Source organism: Capronia coronata (assembly GCF_000585585.1).
Source record: "Capronia coronata CBS 617.96 chromosome Unknown acBCG-supercont1.3, whole genome shotgun sequence".
Taxonomy (NCBI): domain Eukaryota; kingdom Fungi; phylum Ascomycota; class Eurotiomycetes; order Chaetothyriales; family Herpotrichiellaceae; genus Capronia; species Capronia coronata.
In genome coordinates this window covers 861,757-875,247 of record NW_006912895.1, presented here as the reverse complement: position 1 = coordinate 875,247, position 13,491 = coordinate 861,757, and the positions used below count along the sequence as shown (strand labels likewise).

Below are 13,491 nucleotides of genomic sequence, written 5' to 3'. Positions count from 1 at the left end.
CTGGCTTTCCGAGTCATGACTCAAAAGCCATTGCTAAGCCATGTCATGCCCAATGATGCCAATAACCACCCACTGTCAACAGCCCAACCCGTCCTTTTCCTGACCCTGACCCTGACCCTGATCTGAGCAAATCATCCAGCAAAATAGCTCCTCGGAGAACAAAGGAAAGAACCTCCAATGATATGACATGGCCCAAGCAAAGTATTCGATTTCGATTCCGATTTCCCATCCTCCCTTTCCCCTACGTCGTAATGCGACGGCGTTCTCCTTTTGCTTTGGGAGAAAAGGGCGTTGGGAGCGTCAAAGAAGAATCCTGTCTTCCCCAGCTCCGGAACCCCTGATGCGCCAAACGTCGCCCGCGTAAAGAAAAAACATACATAGCTCATGGTCCACGCTGTGTTGTCGTGTACGTGTGATTGTTGTGTCGTGCCGAATTGGCCCCCCAGCCAGCCTTTGCAAGGACGATCAGTATCGCCAACTTGTCGAGCAGCCCGTGTCACCTTGGCTTGCTGCAAGTCGAACGAGTCGTTGTCCGCTCATTCGGCAGCAAAGTTGACGTGCAAGGTCAACTTGGGATTCCTCTGTAACGCCACGTCCAGATTGTCGTCATTCTCCAGGTTGAGGAGGCTGTTCGTGGCTTCGTCCTTGTACTGGATCACAATACCGTCATTCACCTTCAACCGTTCCATGAGCTTCTCCTTCAGTTGCAAAAACATGATGTCTTGCGGCACTCGGATGGCAATGATGTCGTCCTGGAAAAACACCTTCACCTTCATCGGCGTACCGGCGTTGCCGCCCTTGATGCTGGACGATGTGGATGCCTGCGTCAAGTTACTGGCCTGAGAGTGTAGATATGGTGGCCCTCCCATCCCCATCCCCGCTCCAGCCGGCATAGGCACTTGGAATCGTTGCTGTGACGACCGGCTCCCAGGAGGGGGCATCCCCCCATACCCTGCACCTGCACCAGCACCAGCACCGGGCTGCTGTGGGTTGAGTGACGACCGCGAAGCCGGCTGCAACGATTGCTGCGATCCTCCAGACAGTCGATAGTCCTCGCCCAGCGCATTCGGATCGATTTCATAGTCATGGCCTGGCCTCGGCTTGAACAAGTTTCGTACCAGCATGCTCTTGGAGATGTGATGTGGCATGGCTATGATCTTGCGAATATACTCGTCCAGATTCTGTCGGCGTCCGTTCGAGATCGCATCCGTCACATGCGCCACTGGTCCCGGCATGAAAGGCAGCGTGCGAGCCTTGCCCTTGTTTCCGGCTTCTTCAGGGAACATTTCCAACAGTGCGATCTGAAAGTCGTAGAAGTCGGCATAGAACCGTGCCAGCTCCCACCAGCGGCCATCTTCCATCTGGCACTCAATGATGTACCAATACATGTCATTGTCAAAGCAATACCTCGGAACGGATGCGCTGATCGGTGCAAGGGGGATCTGCGGTTGCTGTGACGTTCGTGCGCCGCTCTGTCGCGAGTCCTGGAATCAGCCCATGAGCTCATCTTCCACGCCACAAACCCCTCCTGGATGTCACTTACATAGTTGTTGCTGGAAAGCGAATGCTGCGACCCACCATGTTGCAAACTCATTCGAGCCATATCCGCAGACAGTTGCGCTTGAGGGCTGTCGAACTTGCCCAGACTGATACTGCTGTTCTTGTATTCAGCCGCGAACTTCTTCCACTCCTCCACTCGGGGAACCCCGGCCTTCCGAACAGCCTCGAGAGGGTCTGGGACCGACTGCATAGTAGCAGTATCTTTGATGTCGACAAACGACACAGGGATCAACCCGGGTCCTCCTAACCGTCCGATCGGCTTCGCAACAAACCACTCTGGATTGGACTGAGCCACCACGATGATCGCTTCTCCGGCTTTGGCATCAAGCTCGTCGGCCCTTTCAGCATTGAAATCATACTGCACCACCCCGTACACCATGGCTCCTGGGCCCTTGGCCGTCATACTAGATCCTCTCTGATGTGCAGTGGGTCGGGTGGTAGCGGCTGACTCGGATCGCGTATGGCCGGAATTGGTCGAGCCTTGCTCAGAGAAGCCGGAATCATGAGCATCCAATTTCTCGCCTGGAGATGAAAGAGAGTTCCCGCTTTGTCGCTGTTGTTTGCCCACAACCTCGAAAAAGGCCACCGGCACCAGTCCCCTCGCGGATGGGATGAGCGGGTTGCACGCCTCGTACCACTCCGTGTCATCTTCCCGGCTCAAGACGTGAAAGAAGTCCCCCTTGTGAAACGCCAGCTCTTGTCCATTTCCGTTCTGCGGCTGGTAGTCGTAGAGCGCCTTGATCACTTTCTTGGGTGGGAGGGCTTGGATCGTCTTGGGTGTGATGGATAAACTCGGCGCATGCTTCGACTCTTTGTCGCCTTTGAGAGATCGGCGAATGGCCTAGACAGATCGGCTGAAGTCAGTGACCCGACGACGACGACATCTGTAGAATCTGCACGCGCCCACAGACGCGCGATGAGATGGCAGTGGATAGTAATGTCGACGTACCTTCATTGTCGCATTTGAGGGGCCCCGCAGTGGCCTGAGAGGTAGCTTCGACGATGAGGGCTTTTTGTTGGTTCTAGATGGGTATGGGGCGCATATACAGTTGCAGAATGAAACAAGTCTTCTCGATGGTTGGCGCGGCGGTCGTCAGTTCCGACGAGACAGGCGTTGTTGGGGTGGACGTTGTTTCGCGGCCACGACAGGGTTGGGGAAGGTGTCTAGGTCTAGGGTTGTGCCGTTTTGCTCAATGCAGGAGGGAGATTGTGAACAAAGCGTGAGGTGTAAGGCGTGTGTGTCGAAAGTCCGGACCCAACTTCAAGGGCGGCAAAGAAAGAGAAACAAGGGACAATGACAGGGACAAGGGTCTCCAGGTCGGACACGAGATCGACTAGACGACTGCAACTGGAGATGTAGAAGCGTTGAATGAAGAGGCCCCCAAGTACCGTCAGATCGACTGTCAGCTGCAAATCACACTTACTACAAGTCGTTATATCTACACATTGCTCTCATCTTCATCTTTCTCTTTCTCTCAACGCAGCTGCGCAGGTTAGTCCTGACAAGTCGCACTTCGACCTCTGTCTCTCCTCACCACTCACTCACTGTCTCCTACTATACTCCCGCTTGTCAATGTCTCTGCCGTGAGACTTCACTACACGACGGCCAGCTCCGACCCGGCATTGAATGTTCCAAAGTCTCTGTCCAATCCCTGTTGAACCTTCGTCCTCACCTCGTTCACGTTCACGCGTCACTCTCTGTTTACACGGACCATCATCATCATTGCCACAACATTGCCATGTGCTCAAGCCAGACGGCATCATCGCTCGGATCCCTGCACACTGCACAGAGCACAGGGCACTTTGGCAGATTTGAAGCACAATATACTACGTACACCAGCCCTTGACGCCCAGACAGTTTTCTCTTGCAGACCACTGGGCTCCTAGTCGCCAGCAGCCAGCAGCGGAAATCGCACCCTGTCAAACATGAGAGTTACAAGCTGAGCCTTATAGCGTACATGTTTCCTGCCCAGATCATGATCCCGGTCAGTGGCATGGCCAGCCCTTGTTGACTTGACCAAGATACATCCCAGGAAAGGTGAGGTGTAGGCGATAAAATGCTATCAGATCATCGTCCATGCTTCGGGCAATACTCACAACCTGCACCAAGTATGCTGGTGTGCTTGTGGTATTCTAGATTGCATCTGTTACGTTCTCCACCCCTGAGGGTCAGCCTTCCGTCTCGAATCGTATCATGGACTGGGACGCGATGGCTGAACAGTGGCTGTTGATAGCTCAATTTGTGCTGACACTCGGCCTCGAATCTGATTGCATTGGATCATCAATTGGCAACCATGTTCACAGAAGTGGCCGAACCTGGGAAGCTTTTGATATCCACTGTCCCATCTATCTCATAGCCTCCGTTAAACCCATCGATGTCGTAGGTGCCACAGACTGCTATCGTCGACCTGGCAAAAGTGTAGCCTGCATCGTTTTCGTCGTGCCACCATCCTGTACCATGTGGCACGTCTCTTTCAATCCGCTCTCGCGCGCTAGGAAATCAAACAACTGAAATTGCGCCTTCCATTCCCGCTGTTCCCATGGCCAAACAGAAGACACTTGGCTAAACCCCGATGGTGCAGAATGAAACGAAATGTCCAACACGCTGAAATAACTCGACACAAAGAGGAGCAGAAGGACGCTTGCAGCAGGGCCGCTACCGTCGACACGCAGCGTCCCAGTAGAAGGGAGCCTGGACAGGGTAGCAGCAGAGGGACCTCAAATCTGACCTTTGATATCAACCTGCCCAAATGCTCTCGCTTTGGCGACTTGGAAGATTGACCCGACCTTGCCAGTCAAGAAGCGAACGTCCCCATCACGCTCTTCGAGCAGAGGCGGTGACTCTTCAGGAACATGATCGATGATGAATTGGCAAGCTTCTTCATCCGACTCAAACCCAAGTTCTTCGGTCACGAAACGCAATCGTACATCTGGTTTGTACCTATGCCAAAATTAGTTACAACCATGCCCAGATGAGACTAGGGCCAACTCACGCTCTGCACAAACACGCCAGTGCCGCTAATCTCTCGCGTTCTACAAACATGTCCATCAAGTACGCTCCCATGTCCGGGACTGTGAGGTACAGCTTGAAGAATTTGTGATAGTTCCCCAAAGCGAGGGCAGAGCGTACTTCCAAGGCATGCCTGATCGCGGGTTCTTTCTTGTCTGCTAGGGTTAGATCAGAGAGCACGTCATTCATGTCAGTCTGGTTGCATGTGTGGATGAAGTAGAGAATACGATAGGCCTTGAATTCCACGGGATGACCACCAAGATTTTGTTTGTACAGCTCCCGAAGCTGTGTCTGGCATTGGTTATACTCACCCAGGTCCCCCTTTTCCAAGGCGATTCGAGCGTGGTATTCGTAGACACTGGTGGTGAAGTCGTTCTTGATATGCTGCACAGTCAAATCTTGCCGCAGCGACTTGAATTGATCGCAAATGTAGACGTAGTTCCCATCGCTGCGCCACTTCTTCTTGAGCAGTTCGAGTGTCTTACGCAAGACCTCCAGAGGCCGGACATCGTCGGGATTAGGTGCCGAGGTCAATCTGAAGTAGTTTTTTTCGAGCTTCTGGCAGCGGCCCACGATCGGTCCTATCATGTTTGCCTCTGGTGAAGCCCCCCGAGATGATTCTTGTGTGCGTGGAGAATTGGAGCCGGCACGTGCGTCTTCAAACCGGCGTCTGCGAGATTCTAGGCTTGCTTTTGATTTACTTACGGATGAGCTCATGTCGAGCTTGGGTCGCTTCTCAGTGGGGACGAAGGAAACCCGGTCTGCCAGTGGTCCAGCGTTTGTTCTCCAAGGCGGTGTAACAATGGTATATCCAGGTTCTTTGGCCAGTTCGGCGGATTTACGCTTACGTGGAGCGTCAGGATGAGACTGATATGTGACCGGAGACGAAGTCGTGGTGGGTAGAGAGGGAACGTAGGATGGATGGGGAACGGGAGCAAGAAGACCACGCTTTCGTTCCTCCTGGATCATCTCTTGTGGTAACGGCAGCTCTTTCCAATTCATTGTATCCAGTCTTCCCGTTTGTGTGGCATCGGTGATTATTTCCTTGAGCTTTGCTTCAATTTGCTCTTTGGTGACTCCAGGGATTGATGTGGTCTGCGCAAATGACCGATTGACGTAGTCACGCACGTCCGGGGACCAGTTCATTTTCTTCTTAGCAGGCGGAGCTGGTTGCGCGATGGGTGTATCTGTAGAAGGATGATGCATATACTGGGGAGGCACGTAGTAATTTGGTTGCGCGACAGGTGGTTGTGCACCAAAGGTTTGACGGGCTGGGACTTGTATGTAAGCATTCTGGTTGGGCGCGTAAGAAGATTGAGCCTGCCACGGAGGGTGACCAGCAGCAGAAGAGCTGGAATACATGAGAGACGAAGCCGCTGTGAATCTGAGAACGCAATGCGCAGAAGAAAGACGGTCTGGTTGGTGGTGATGGTTTGCTGAGAGGCGGTTCACGCAAGACTCGAACTTCGAGTTCAAGTTCAAGATCGGAAGAGAAGCGCTGCGCCAAGAGGATACGGTGCAGTGCACACTAACCATCCGCTCACCGCTTTGGTATTGCTGGTCACGCCGCTTTATTATTCTCTAGTGCAAGAGAGCAATGGCCTCAGCTGGTTGTTGTATTGATGGCTTGCTTGCATTGCTCGGTCCCGGATAGTATGCGCTCTCAAGCTACAGTGATCACGACGGAAAAGAGTGAGACTTGTTCTGCACATGATGCAAAGCAAGTGTGTGCTCCACCGTATATTATCCAATGACTACGGAAGCACATTTCTCCCCAGGCGCAATATCGTTGCCAAGTTGGATATTAAGTTGAACTCGACTTCGAACGCTATCGAGGCTCGTCCTCCCTCAAGCGTTGTTCATCGTCGACTAGACCACGCGGTCCACTTTTTCAGCAATCATATTGATGGTTAAGGCGCCCGGTCAAAGATGATATCCAGCCCACACCAAAGGCCGGATGTTCCTCAAGAAGCCAGATCTGACTGCTGGCTGTCGCCCAACCCTCGCCCCAGATGAGACGCTGCTCGTTGTGCAAGACGGGGTGGGCCTCTATGAAGGGTTAGCATTGTCTGAACAAGTACAAGGAAACTCAACCTGATTGTCCGCCAGGAAATACAAGATTGCCTCTTGTCAAAAAGGCCATGCCTACCTGACCTCTCACCGAGCTTGTTATGTTGATGATGCCGACCCACGTGCCAACTCGTGGGCCATTGACCTGAAGGACGTGGAGCGACATGAATATCAGGTAGTTTCTGCTTTTCCGTCGGTCGGACTCCCATTGACAACGCGTGTTCAGGCGGGCTTCCTCAAATCATCGCCTAAAATAACATTGTATTCCAAACCCGTCAAGCGTGGCTTCGGTTCTGCAAGTCGGTCAGCCGTCACTCAATCACCGGCTTTCCAAAGGATCACCTCTGCGTCTTCTCCTTCATCTCGCTCTACGAGCCCATTCAGACCGTCTCGAGATTCTCCAGCGGAGCTGCCTGTAGTGGTTGGGACTTGGGTTTGTCCTATATGCTCCTTTTCCAACCCTGTGCCGTCCAATTTCGATCCTACGATTGCCACTGAGGCTTTCCCTCTGCCGCCATGTCTAGCTTGCGGCATCAAGCCACCCTTTGCTACTGTGCTCAAAGCGGCCATCGCGGCGAATGCTAAGCACGTACCTGAGAGCATACCCCCTTCTGAGGTGGCTTCAGATCAAGGCTCACAGCCCAGGGTAAATCGATCTTATGACGATGGCAATACTTCCAACACCATTCCTTGTCCTCGTTGTACGTTCCATAACCATCCAGGGATGCGTGCTTGTGAGATCTGTTCTGCACCGCTTCCTAAGCCGATTCACCTCCAGAGAGTCGAATTGGAGGAGTCACTCGCACGATCTGGATCCCCAGGACCCGAAATATCCGGGCTTACCTTGGAAGAAGGACAACAGCCCTCAAGTGTGAAATTCTCCTTCCGCACTGGCGGGGACAAAGTCTTCTATGACCGGTTAAAGAATGCAATGATACAGCGCAAATGGCTGCTGCAGATTGCCCCTCCGATTCCTCGGACGGATATCGACCCTGTCTCAAGACCTTTCAATAGCGAAAGCAGTACACCACCTGCATCACGACCAGTCTCCGTTGGGATAGCTGGACTGGAACAACGTGGCCTACAAACAAGGAAGATCAACGAAACAGTTCTGGGTAATGCATTCGAGGATCTGGAGGCTCTAATGGCATCCGCAAAGGACGTTGTAGCTCTTGCCGAGCGCTTTGCAGTGGAATCAGGCACTGGTCTGGGCCTTTCCAGCCCCACCTCTGATCCTGTTCTTTCTCAGTCAGCGGCTGCCCTAGGGATGGTCACAACAAAAGACGTCCTCGGAGACAGTTCGAATTCGCTTTACGTGTCTGAATTGGCCCGAAATCTTGCCGAGTATGCAACTGATGATCGACGGGGAATTCTTCGAGGCCAGGGAGGCACCATGAGTCTCGTTGATCTATGGGCCATGTTCAACAGGAGTCAAAATGGCGTGGAACTGGTCAGCCCCTCTGACTTTCGCAAGGCCGCCGAAGCCTGGGTGAAGCTTGGCCTTCCGGTTAAGCTGCGAAGATTCAAGAGTGGCCTCCTCGTCGTGCAGCGACGCGATGCGAGCGACGAGAAGACAATCAGCCAGATCAAGGAGTGGCTGAACTACTTGAAGGCAACCGAAGTAGAGCAAGTGCTTCCATGGGACTGGAAAACCTACGGTTTTGGGGTGACGGCTCAACAGGCGGCCTCCCGGTTTGGATGGAGTCTTGGAGTGGCCACCGAGGAGCTCGAGATGGCGGAGGAACGGGGAGCGCTGTGTCGAGAAGAGGGTGTTGAAGGACTGAAGTTCTGGCTGAACTTCTTGCTTGAAGATGAATAGAGACTTGCAATTGTTGCAGCCGTCGTTACATTGATTCATTTTGCTTGCATTGGCTGTCAACCTTCTCTTTCCCACAGTAGAGTCAGTGACAAGGCTGCCGACCCCCTGGCCCGCAAGGCTGAGACCTCGGCGCACTTGCCATCTATGGACTTGAGAACTCCTGAACATCAACTCGTCGAGGACTCGCGCCGAGTGTCGCGACAATATATCGTACTCTGGCTGTGCAACTGACATGATGGAATTGTCCGACCCAAGTCACTCCTTCAACTGATACTTCGCAAATATGGCCAGACTGGGGCGGGGTGGGTTCCTCGGCCTCGCCATCGTCTTCCATCTGGTCTATGTTTATTCCATCTTCGACATCTACTTCGTCAGTCCCATCGTCCATGGCATGAAACCGTATAAGGTCGAACAGGACCGGGCACCCTCGAGAAGACTTGTGCTATTCGTCGGCGACGGACTGCGCGCAGACAAAGCCTTCCAATCTTTCCCAGACCCGTCTCCTGCGGACCCAGCCAACGCCGACTTGATCCTTCGACCTCTCGCTCCTTTCTTGCGCTCCCGAGTGCTGGAGCACGGTACATTCGGAGTCTCTCATACCCGGGTGCCAACAGAGTCACGGCCTGGGCATGTTGCTCTCATAGCGGGACTGTACGAGGATGTCTCGGCGGTGACGACAGGCTGGAAACTGAACCCGGTGGATTTCGACAGTGTCTTCAATCGCAGTCGCCATACGTGGAGCTGGGGCAGTCCTGATATCTTGCCTATGTTCAAAGAAGGAGCCGTCCCAGGCCGTGTGGATGCGGATCAATATGGTGAAGAGTTTGAAGACTTTACACAAGATGCCACGAAGTTGGACACCTGGGTTTTTGACAGGGTGAAAGCACTGTTTGAGGCCGCGAGCAGCAATTCCACTCTAAACGCCATGCTACGGGAGGACAAGCTCGTCTTCTTTCTACACTTACTTGGGCTGGACACGACTGGTCATGCTTACCGGCCCTATTCGAAAGAGTATTTGCATAACATCAAGGTCGTGGATCAGGGTGTTGAGGCCATCACCAATCTGATTGACAACTTCTACGCCGACGGAAAAACATCATACGTCTTCACGGCAGACCACGGCATGAGTGATTGGGGTAGCCACGGCGACGGTCATCCGGATAATACGAGGACTCCTTTGATTGCCTGGGGCGCTGGTGTCGCCCAGCCTGACATCTATCCTGACACAATAGCGCCTGGCCACGAAGATGGCTTTTCTGCCGACTGGGGCTTGGATCACATTCGACGACACGATGTCGACCAAGCCGACGTCGCTGCACTGATGGCCTATCTTGCAGGATTGGAATTCCCGGTCAACTCGGTGGGAAAGCTCCCGTTGTCGTATCTTGCAGCCACTGTGCAGGAGAAGGCCAGTGCAGCTCTCGTCAACGTCAGGGAGGTGCTGGAGATGTACAATGTCAAGGAAGAGCAGAAGAAGTCGACCTCTCTGCGCTATCAGCCATATCCGCCATTCTCGAACGTCAACGGCTCCGTTGTTGACCGGATATCGACCATCGAAGCTGCGATTGACAGCAATCATCACGAACACGCCATCGAACTGTCCTTGGAACTTTTCCATCACGCTCTCCAGGGCTTACGCTACTTACAGACTTATGACTGGCTTTTCCTCCGGGCTTTGATCACGATAGGATATCTGGGTTGGATCACGTTTGCTGTTACTACCGTCATTGATCTTCACGTCCTCGATGGGGCAGTGCCTGATAGAAGGAGTCTGGGGTCAACCATGACATTCGCATCGATTTTGGTCGCTCTATATTCCTTCTTCTTCATTGAAAAGTCACCCTTGACATATTACGCGTATGCCTTTTTCCCCGTCTTCTTCTGGGAGGAGGTATTCGCCCGCAGGAATGCGTTGGTGTCTGGATTCAGTGTTTTGTTCGGCCATGTCAAACGACCTTCGGATTGGATTCTTCTTCTCATCCAAGCAATTGTCTTTCTCGGCGTTATTGAAGCTCTGGTAAGTTCGAGCCTGGGTGAGTTTGAGAACACGGGTTGACCAAGTACTTCAGGTTCAATCATATTTCCACCGCACGATATTCACGGTTTGTTACGTCCTCGGCGCCTTCTATCCTGTGTTTCATGGAGCGGATTTTGTCAAAAAGCACTTGTTTCTGGTGTTGGCTTGGGCGTCTGGCTGCCTGGTGCTGAGCACTTTCACCCTCTTGCCGGTGATCAAGGTGGAAGACGCCGACACCATTACCGCAGGGGGACTGTTGATGTTCGGAGCCGGTCTCGGCTATCTGTTGTTCGAGCACGACATCACTGCGCGGTCAATGTCGAATTCCGCACAATCGCAACCCAACGTTGTTTCCCGAGTTCTGATGGGCCTCCAGTGCGGCATCATCTTGCTCACCATTATTGTCACGCGTTCAAGCGTTGCATCTCTACAGGCGAAGCAGGGACTTCCACTCGGCAATCAAGTCGTCGGCTGGTTCGTGCTGGTAGCGTCACTCATCTTGCCTTTTGTCCACCGAAGCGCACCCAACAGACACTACCTTCACCGACTGGTCATCATCTTCCTCACCTTCTCGCCGTCGTTTATTATCTTGACGATCTCCTACGAAGGACTGTTTTATGTTGCATTCTGCTCTACTCTTCTTGCCTGGGTGCGCCTGGAACATGCCATCCAGCTACACACCGTCTCTCATCCCACATCCGCTCCGTCCTCCTCGGGCTCTAGGCTCCGCCCAAACGGAGTGACCATAACATCGACATCAGCGCAGTCGGTCACGAATCTTCATCCCGCAACAACTTTCCGCACTCTGGCCCTACCGGATCTCCGACGCGCCCTGTTCTTTCTGTTCTTCTTGCAATCGGCCTTCTTCTCGACCGGCAACATCGCCTCCATCTCCAGCTTCAGTCTCGACGCCGTCTACCGACTCCTCCCGATCTTCGACCCCTTCTCCCAGGGAGCACTGCTTCTGTTCAAGATCATGGTGCCGTTCGCCATCATTTCCGCGGCGCTGGGCATTCTCAATCGGCGGCTCGGTCTACAGTCGTCCGCGTTGTTCATGACCGTCATGGCCGTCAGCGACGTCATGACGCTGAATTTCTTCTGGATGGTCAAGGACGAGGGCAGTTGGTTGGACATTGGCACGACCATCAGCCACTTTGTCATTGGGAGTCTGTTGTGTGTGTTTGTCGCGGGGCTGGAGGGTGTTAGTCATGCCCTGATCAGTGGGGTGGAGGTCGATGATGCATTTGAAGATAGGGTCAGGTCAGCTGGAGGGGTGGATGTCGTGGAGGGCACGGCCAAAGCCAACGGCCACGGCAATGGCAACAACGGCATGGTGAAAGAGGTTGAAGCCCATGACGAGGTCAATCGAAATGTGCAAGAGGCGGCGGCTGGGCGGTAAAGCAGACCGGAGCCCAGTTGTTGAATCGGCTGATTGTCTCTGTCCCGAGATATGTGTCCGCATACTTGGGAGGCAGTACAAATCCCATCTTCTCTGAACAAATTTGATTAAGTCTCGAAGCATTGGACAAAAAGCGATTAACACCAGATGAAAAGCAACACAAAAGATAACATTGACAGGATCGGATTTCTTTCTTAGTCACCACCAAGCTGGACGGCTATCCTGGACAGATTTGGATTCCATTTTATTTTTTTCCGTGTCCGTGACTGCTCAAAAGCCACGGCTTTTTAAACATGGAATATACCACCACATCAACCCATCAGTGATGGTTGTGATGGTGATGGTGATGCTAATTTCTCAAGGACAAATCTCATGCATGCTTGCATGCAGCATCCGGCCTCTTTCATTCTCATTCTTTTGTTGATGTGAATTTTAAGCAGCCTTTCGATCCGTCCCAGCACCCCGATCAGCCAACCCACTCGTCCCTTTGGAGTGGTCATGCACTGTTCCCCTCGGCGGCCAACTCGACATCACTCACAGGCTGCTTGGACTCAGCACCAGCCAACGTGGCATTATGGCCGGCGAGCGGTCCTCTCGGGTGGTCCCCATCCTGCTGCAATCGGCGGAACTCGGGGCTGACGTCGTTGGGATCGCTCAGGCCGCTCCCGCCCGTGGCACCCGCGCCTTCGGGGCCCGAAGTGTGCTTCTTGCTCGTGTGGTGTCCCTCATGTCGGATCTCGGTCGACGTCTGGCCCTGGCCGGGGTGGCCGAGACCGGTGTGTACGTCTGCCGAGGTGGCGCCGGGCAGGGTGCTCAGCGGGTCTGTTCGGACGCCTTCCTTGCCGTGGCTTCGCAGGACGTCGTCGTTGTTCGCTTGGCCCGGCACCTCGGACACCGGGTTGGGTTGGTAGGTCGATTCCGAGGGCGCTGTGCCGGCAGGGAGCGTTTTGGCGGAGAATTCGGGCGCGTGGTCGGCTGGACTGGTTTTGACGCCGACTTGGTGCTATTTTGAGTCAATGTTAGTTGGACTGTTTCATACTTCTGCTTTGGAGTGTGGATGCTGGACGAGGAGAGAGGAGGAGCTGAAGGGGTATACGGTAAAGGCAGTATGGCTACTTACTCCGCTGGTCTCGAGAGGTTCGGAGCGTGGTTTGGATGGTTTGAATTCGCCCTGGGCGTTGGTCATCGAGTCTGCGTTGCGTGCTGCCATGGTGTATGGATTTGTATTTGAGCCGCTGTGGTTGTGGTTGTGGTTGTGGTTGTGGTTCGTGTCTTTTCAGATGTGTCTGTTTCTGGTTGTTGAGGTTTGAGGTTTGTGATTTGTTGCAAATGGGAATGAGGAACTTGAAGTCTACAATACTACAGTGAGGGGGAAATGGTTCTATTAAAAGGTCTCTGGTGCCTGAATTGAATTGAAAAATTGCCATCAAGAGACTGCGACTGTCATCATCATCGAGAGTTGCAGGGGACATGCGTGACGTCAGGCTGGAGGAGTGATCTCATGCTGTGACGGCGACGGCGAGCATGACATTACTGTATAGCAGTTACTGTGTACTGACTGACTGTATCTTCTAGATTCTTCGTTCTCACGTCGTAACCTGTAGTAAGCTTCCAGT

General features: G+C 53.3%; 5 protein-coding genes across 5 annotated transcripts; 2 read left to right on the top strand and 3 right to left on the bottom strand.

Annotated features, from left to right (window-relative positions):
- Positions 1 to 536: 536 nt before the first annotated feature.
- Positions 537 to 2,515, bottom strand: A1O1_03615 (bud emergence protein 1; the record flags this gene model as incomplete). The annotated part of the gene is made up of 3 exons (XM_007724516.1): positions 537 to 1,484; positions 1,544 to 2,401; positions 2,510 to 2,515. The coding sequence occupies 3 exons, from the start codon at positions 2,513 to 2,515 to the stop codon at positions 537 to 539; spliced, it is 1,812 nt and encodes a 603-aa protein (XP_007722706.1).
- A 1,763-nt stretch (positions 2,516 to 4,278) lies between these two features.
- On the bottom strand, positions 4,279 to 5,932 carry A1O1_03614 (uncharacterized protein; the record flags this gene model as incomplete). The annotated part of the gene is made up of 2 exons (XM_007724515.1): positions 4,279 to 4,501; positions 4,554 to 5,932. The coding sequence occupies 2 exons, from the start codon at positions 5,930 to 5,932 to the stop codon at positions 4,279 to 4,281; spliced, it is 1,602 nt and encodes a 533-aa protein (XP_007722705.1).
- A 595-nt stretch (positions 5,933 to 6,527) lies between these two features.
- Positions 6,528 to 8,459, top strand: A1O1_03613 (uncharacterized protein; the record flags this gene model as incomplete). The annotated part of the gene is made up of 3 exons (XM_007724514.1): positions 6,528 to 6,628; positions 6,680 to 6,815; positions 6,867 to 8,459. 3 exons carry the CDS (start codon positions 6,528 to 6,530, stop codon positions 8,457 to 8,459), a joined length of 1,830 nt encoding a protein of 609 aa, XP_007722704.1.
- A 283-nt stretch (positions 8,460 to 8,742) lies between these two features.
- On the top strand, positions 8,743 to 11,875 carry A1O1_03612 (phosphatidylinositol glycan, class N; the record flags this gene model as incomplete). The annotated part of the gene is made up of 2 exons (XM_007724513.1): positions 8,743 to 10,476; positions 10,529 to 11,875. The coding sequence occupies 2 exons, from the start codon at positions 8,743 to 8,745 to the stop codon at positions 11,873 to 11,875; spliced, it is 3,081 nt and encodes a 1,026-aa protein (XP_007722703.1).
- A 496-nt stretch (positions 11,876 to 12,371) lies between these two features.
- On the bottom strand, positions 12,372 to 13,085 carry A1O1_03611 (uncharacterized protein; the record flags this gene model as incomplete). The annotated part of the gene is made up of 2 exons (XM_007724512.1): positions 12,372 to 12,878; positions 12,996 to 13,085. The coding sequence occupies 2 exons, from the start codon at positions 13,083 to 13,085 to the stop codon at positions 12,372 to 12,374; spliced, it is 597 nt and encodes a 198-aa protein (XP_007722702.1).
- Between the last annotated feature and the right edge of the window lie 406 nt (positions 13,086 to 13,491).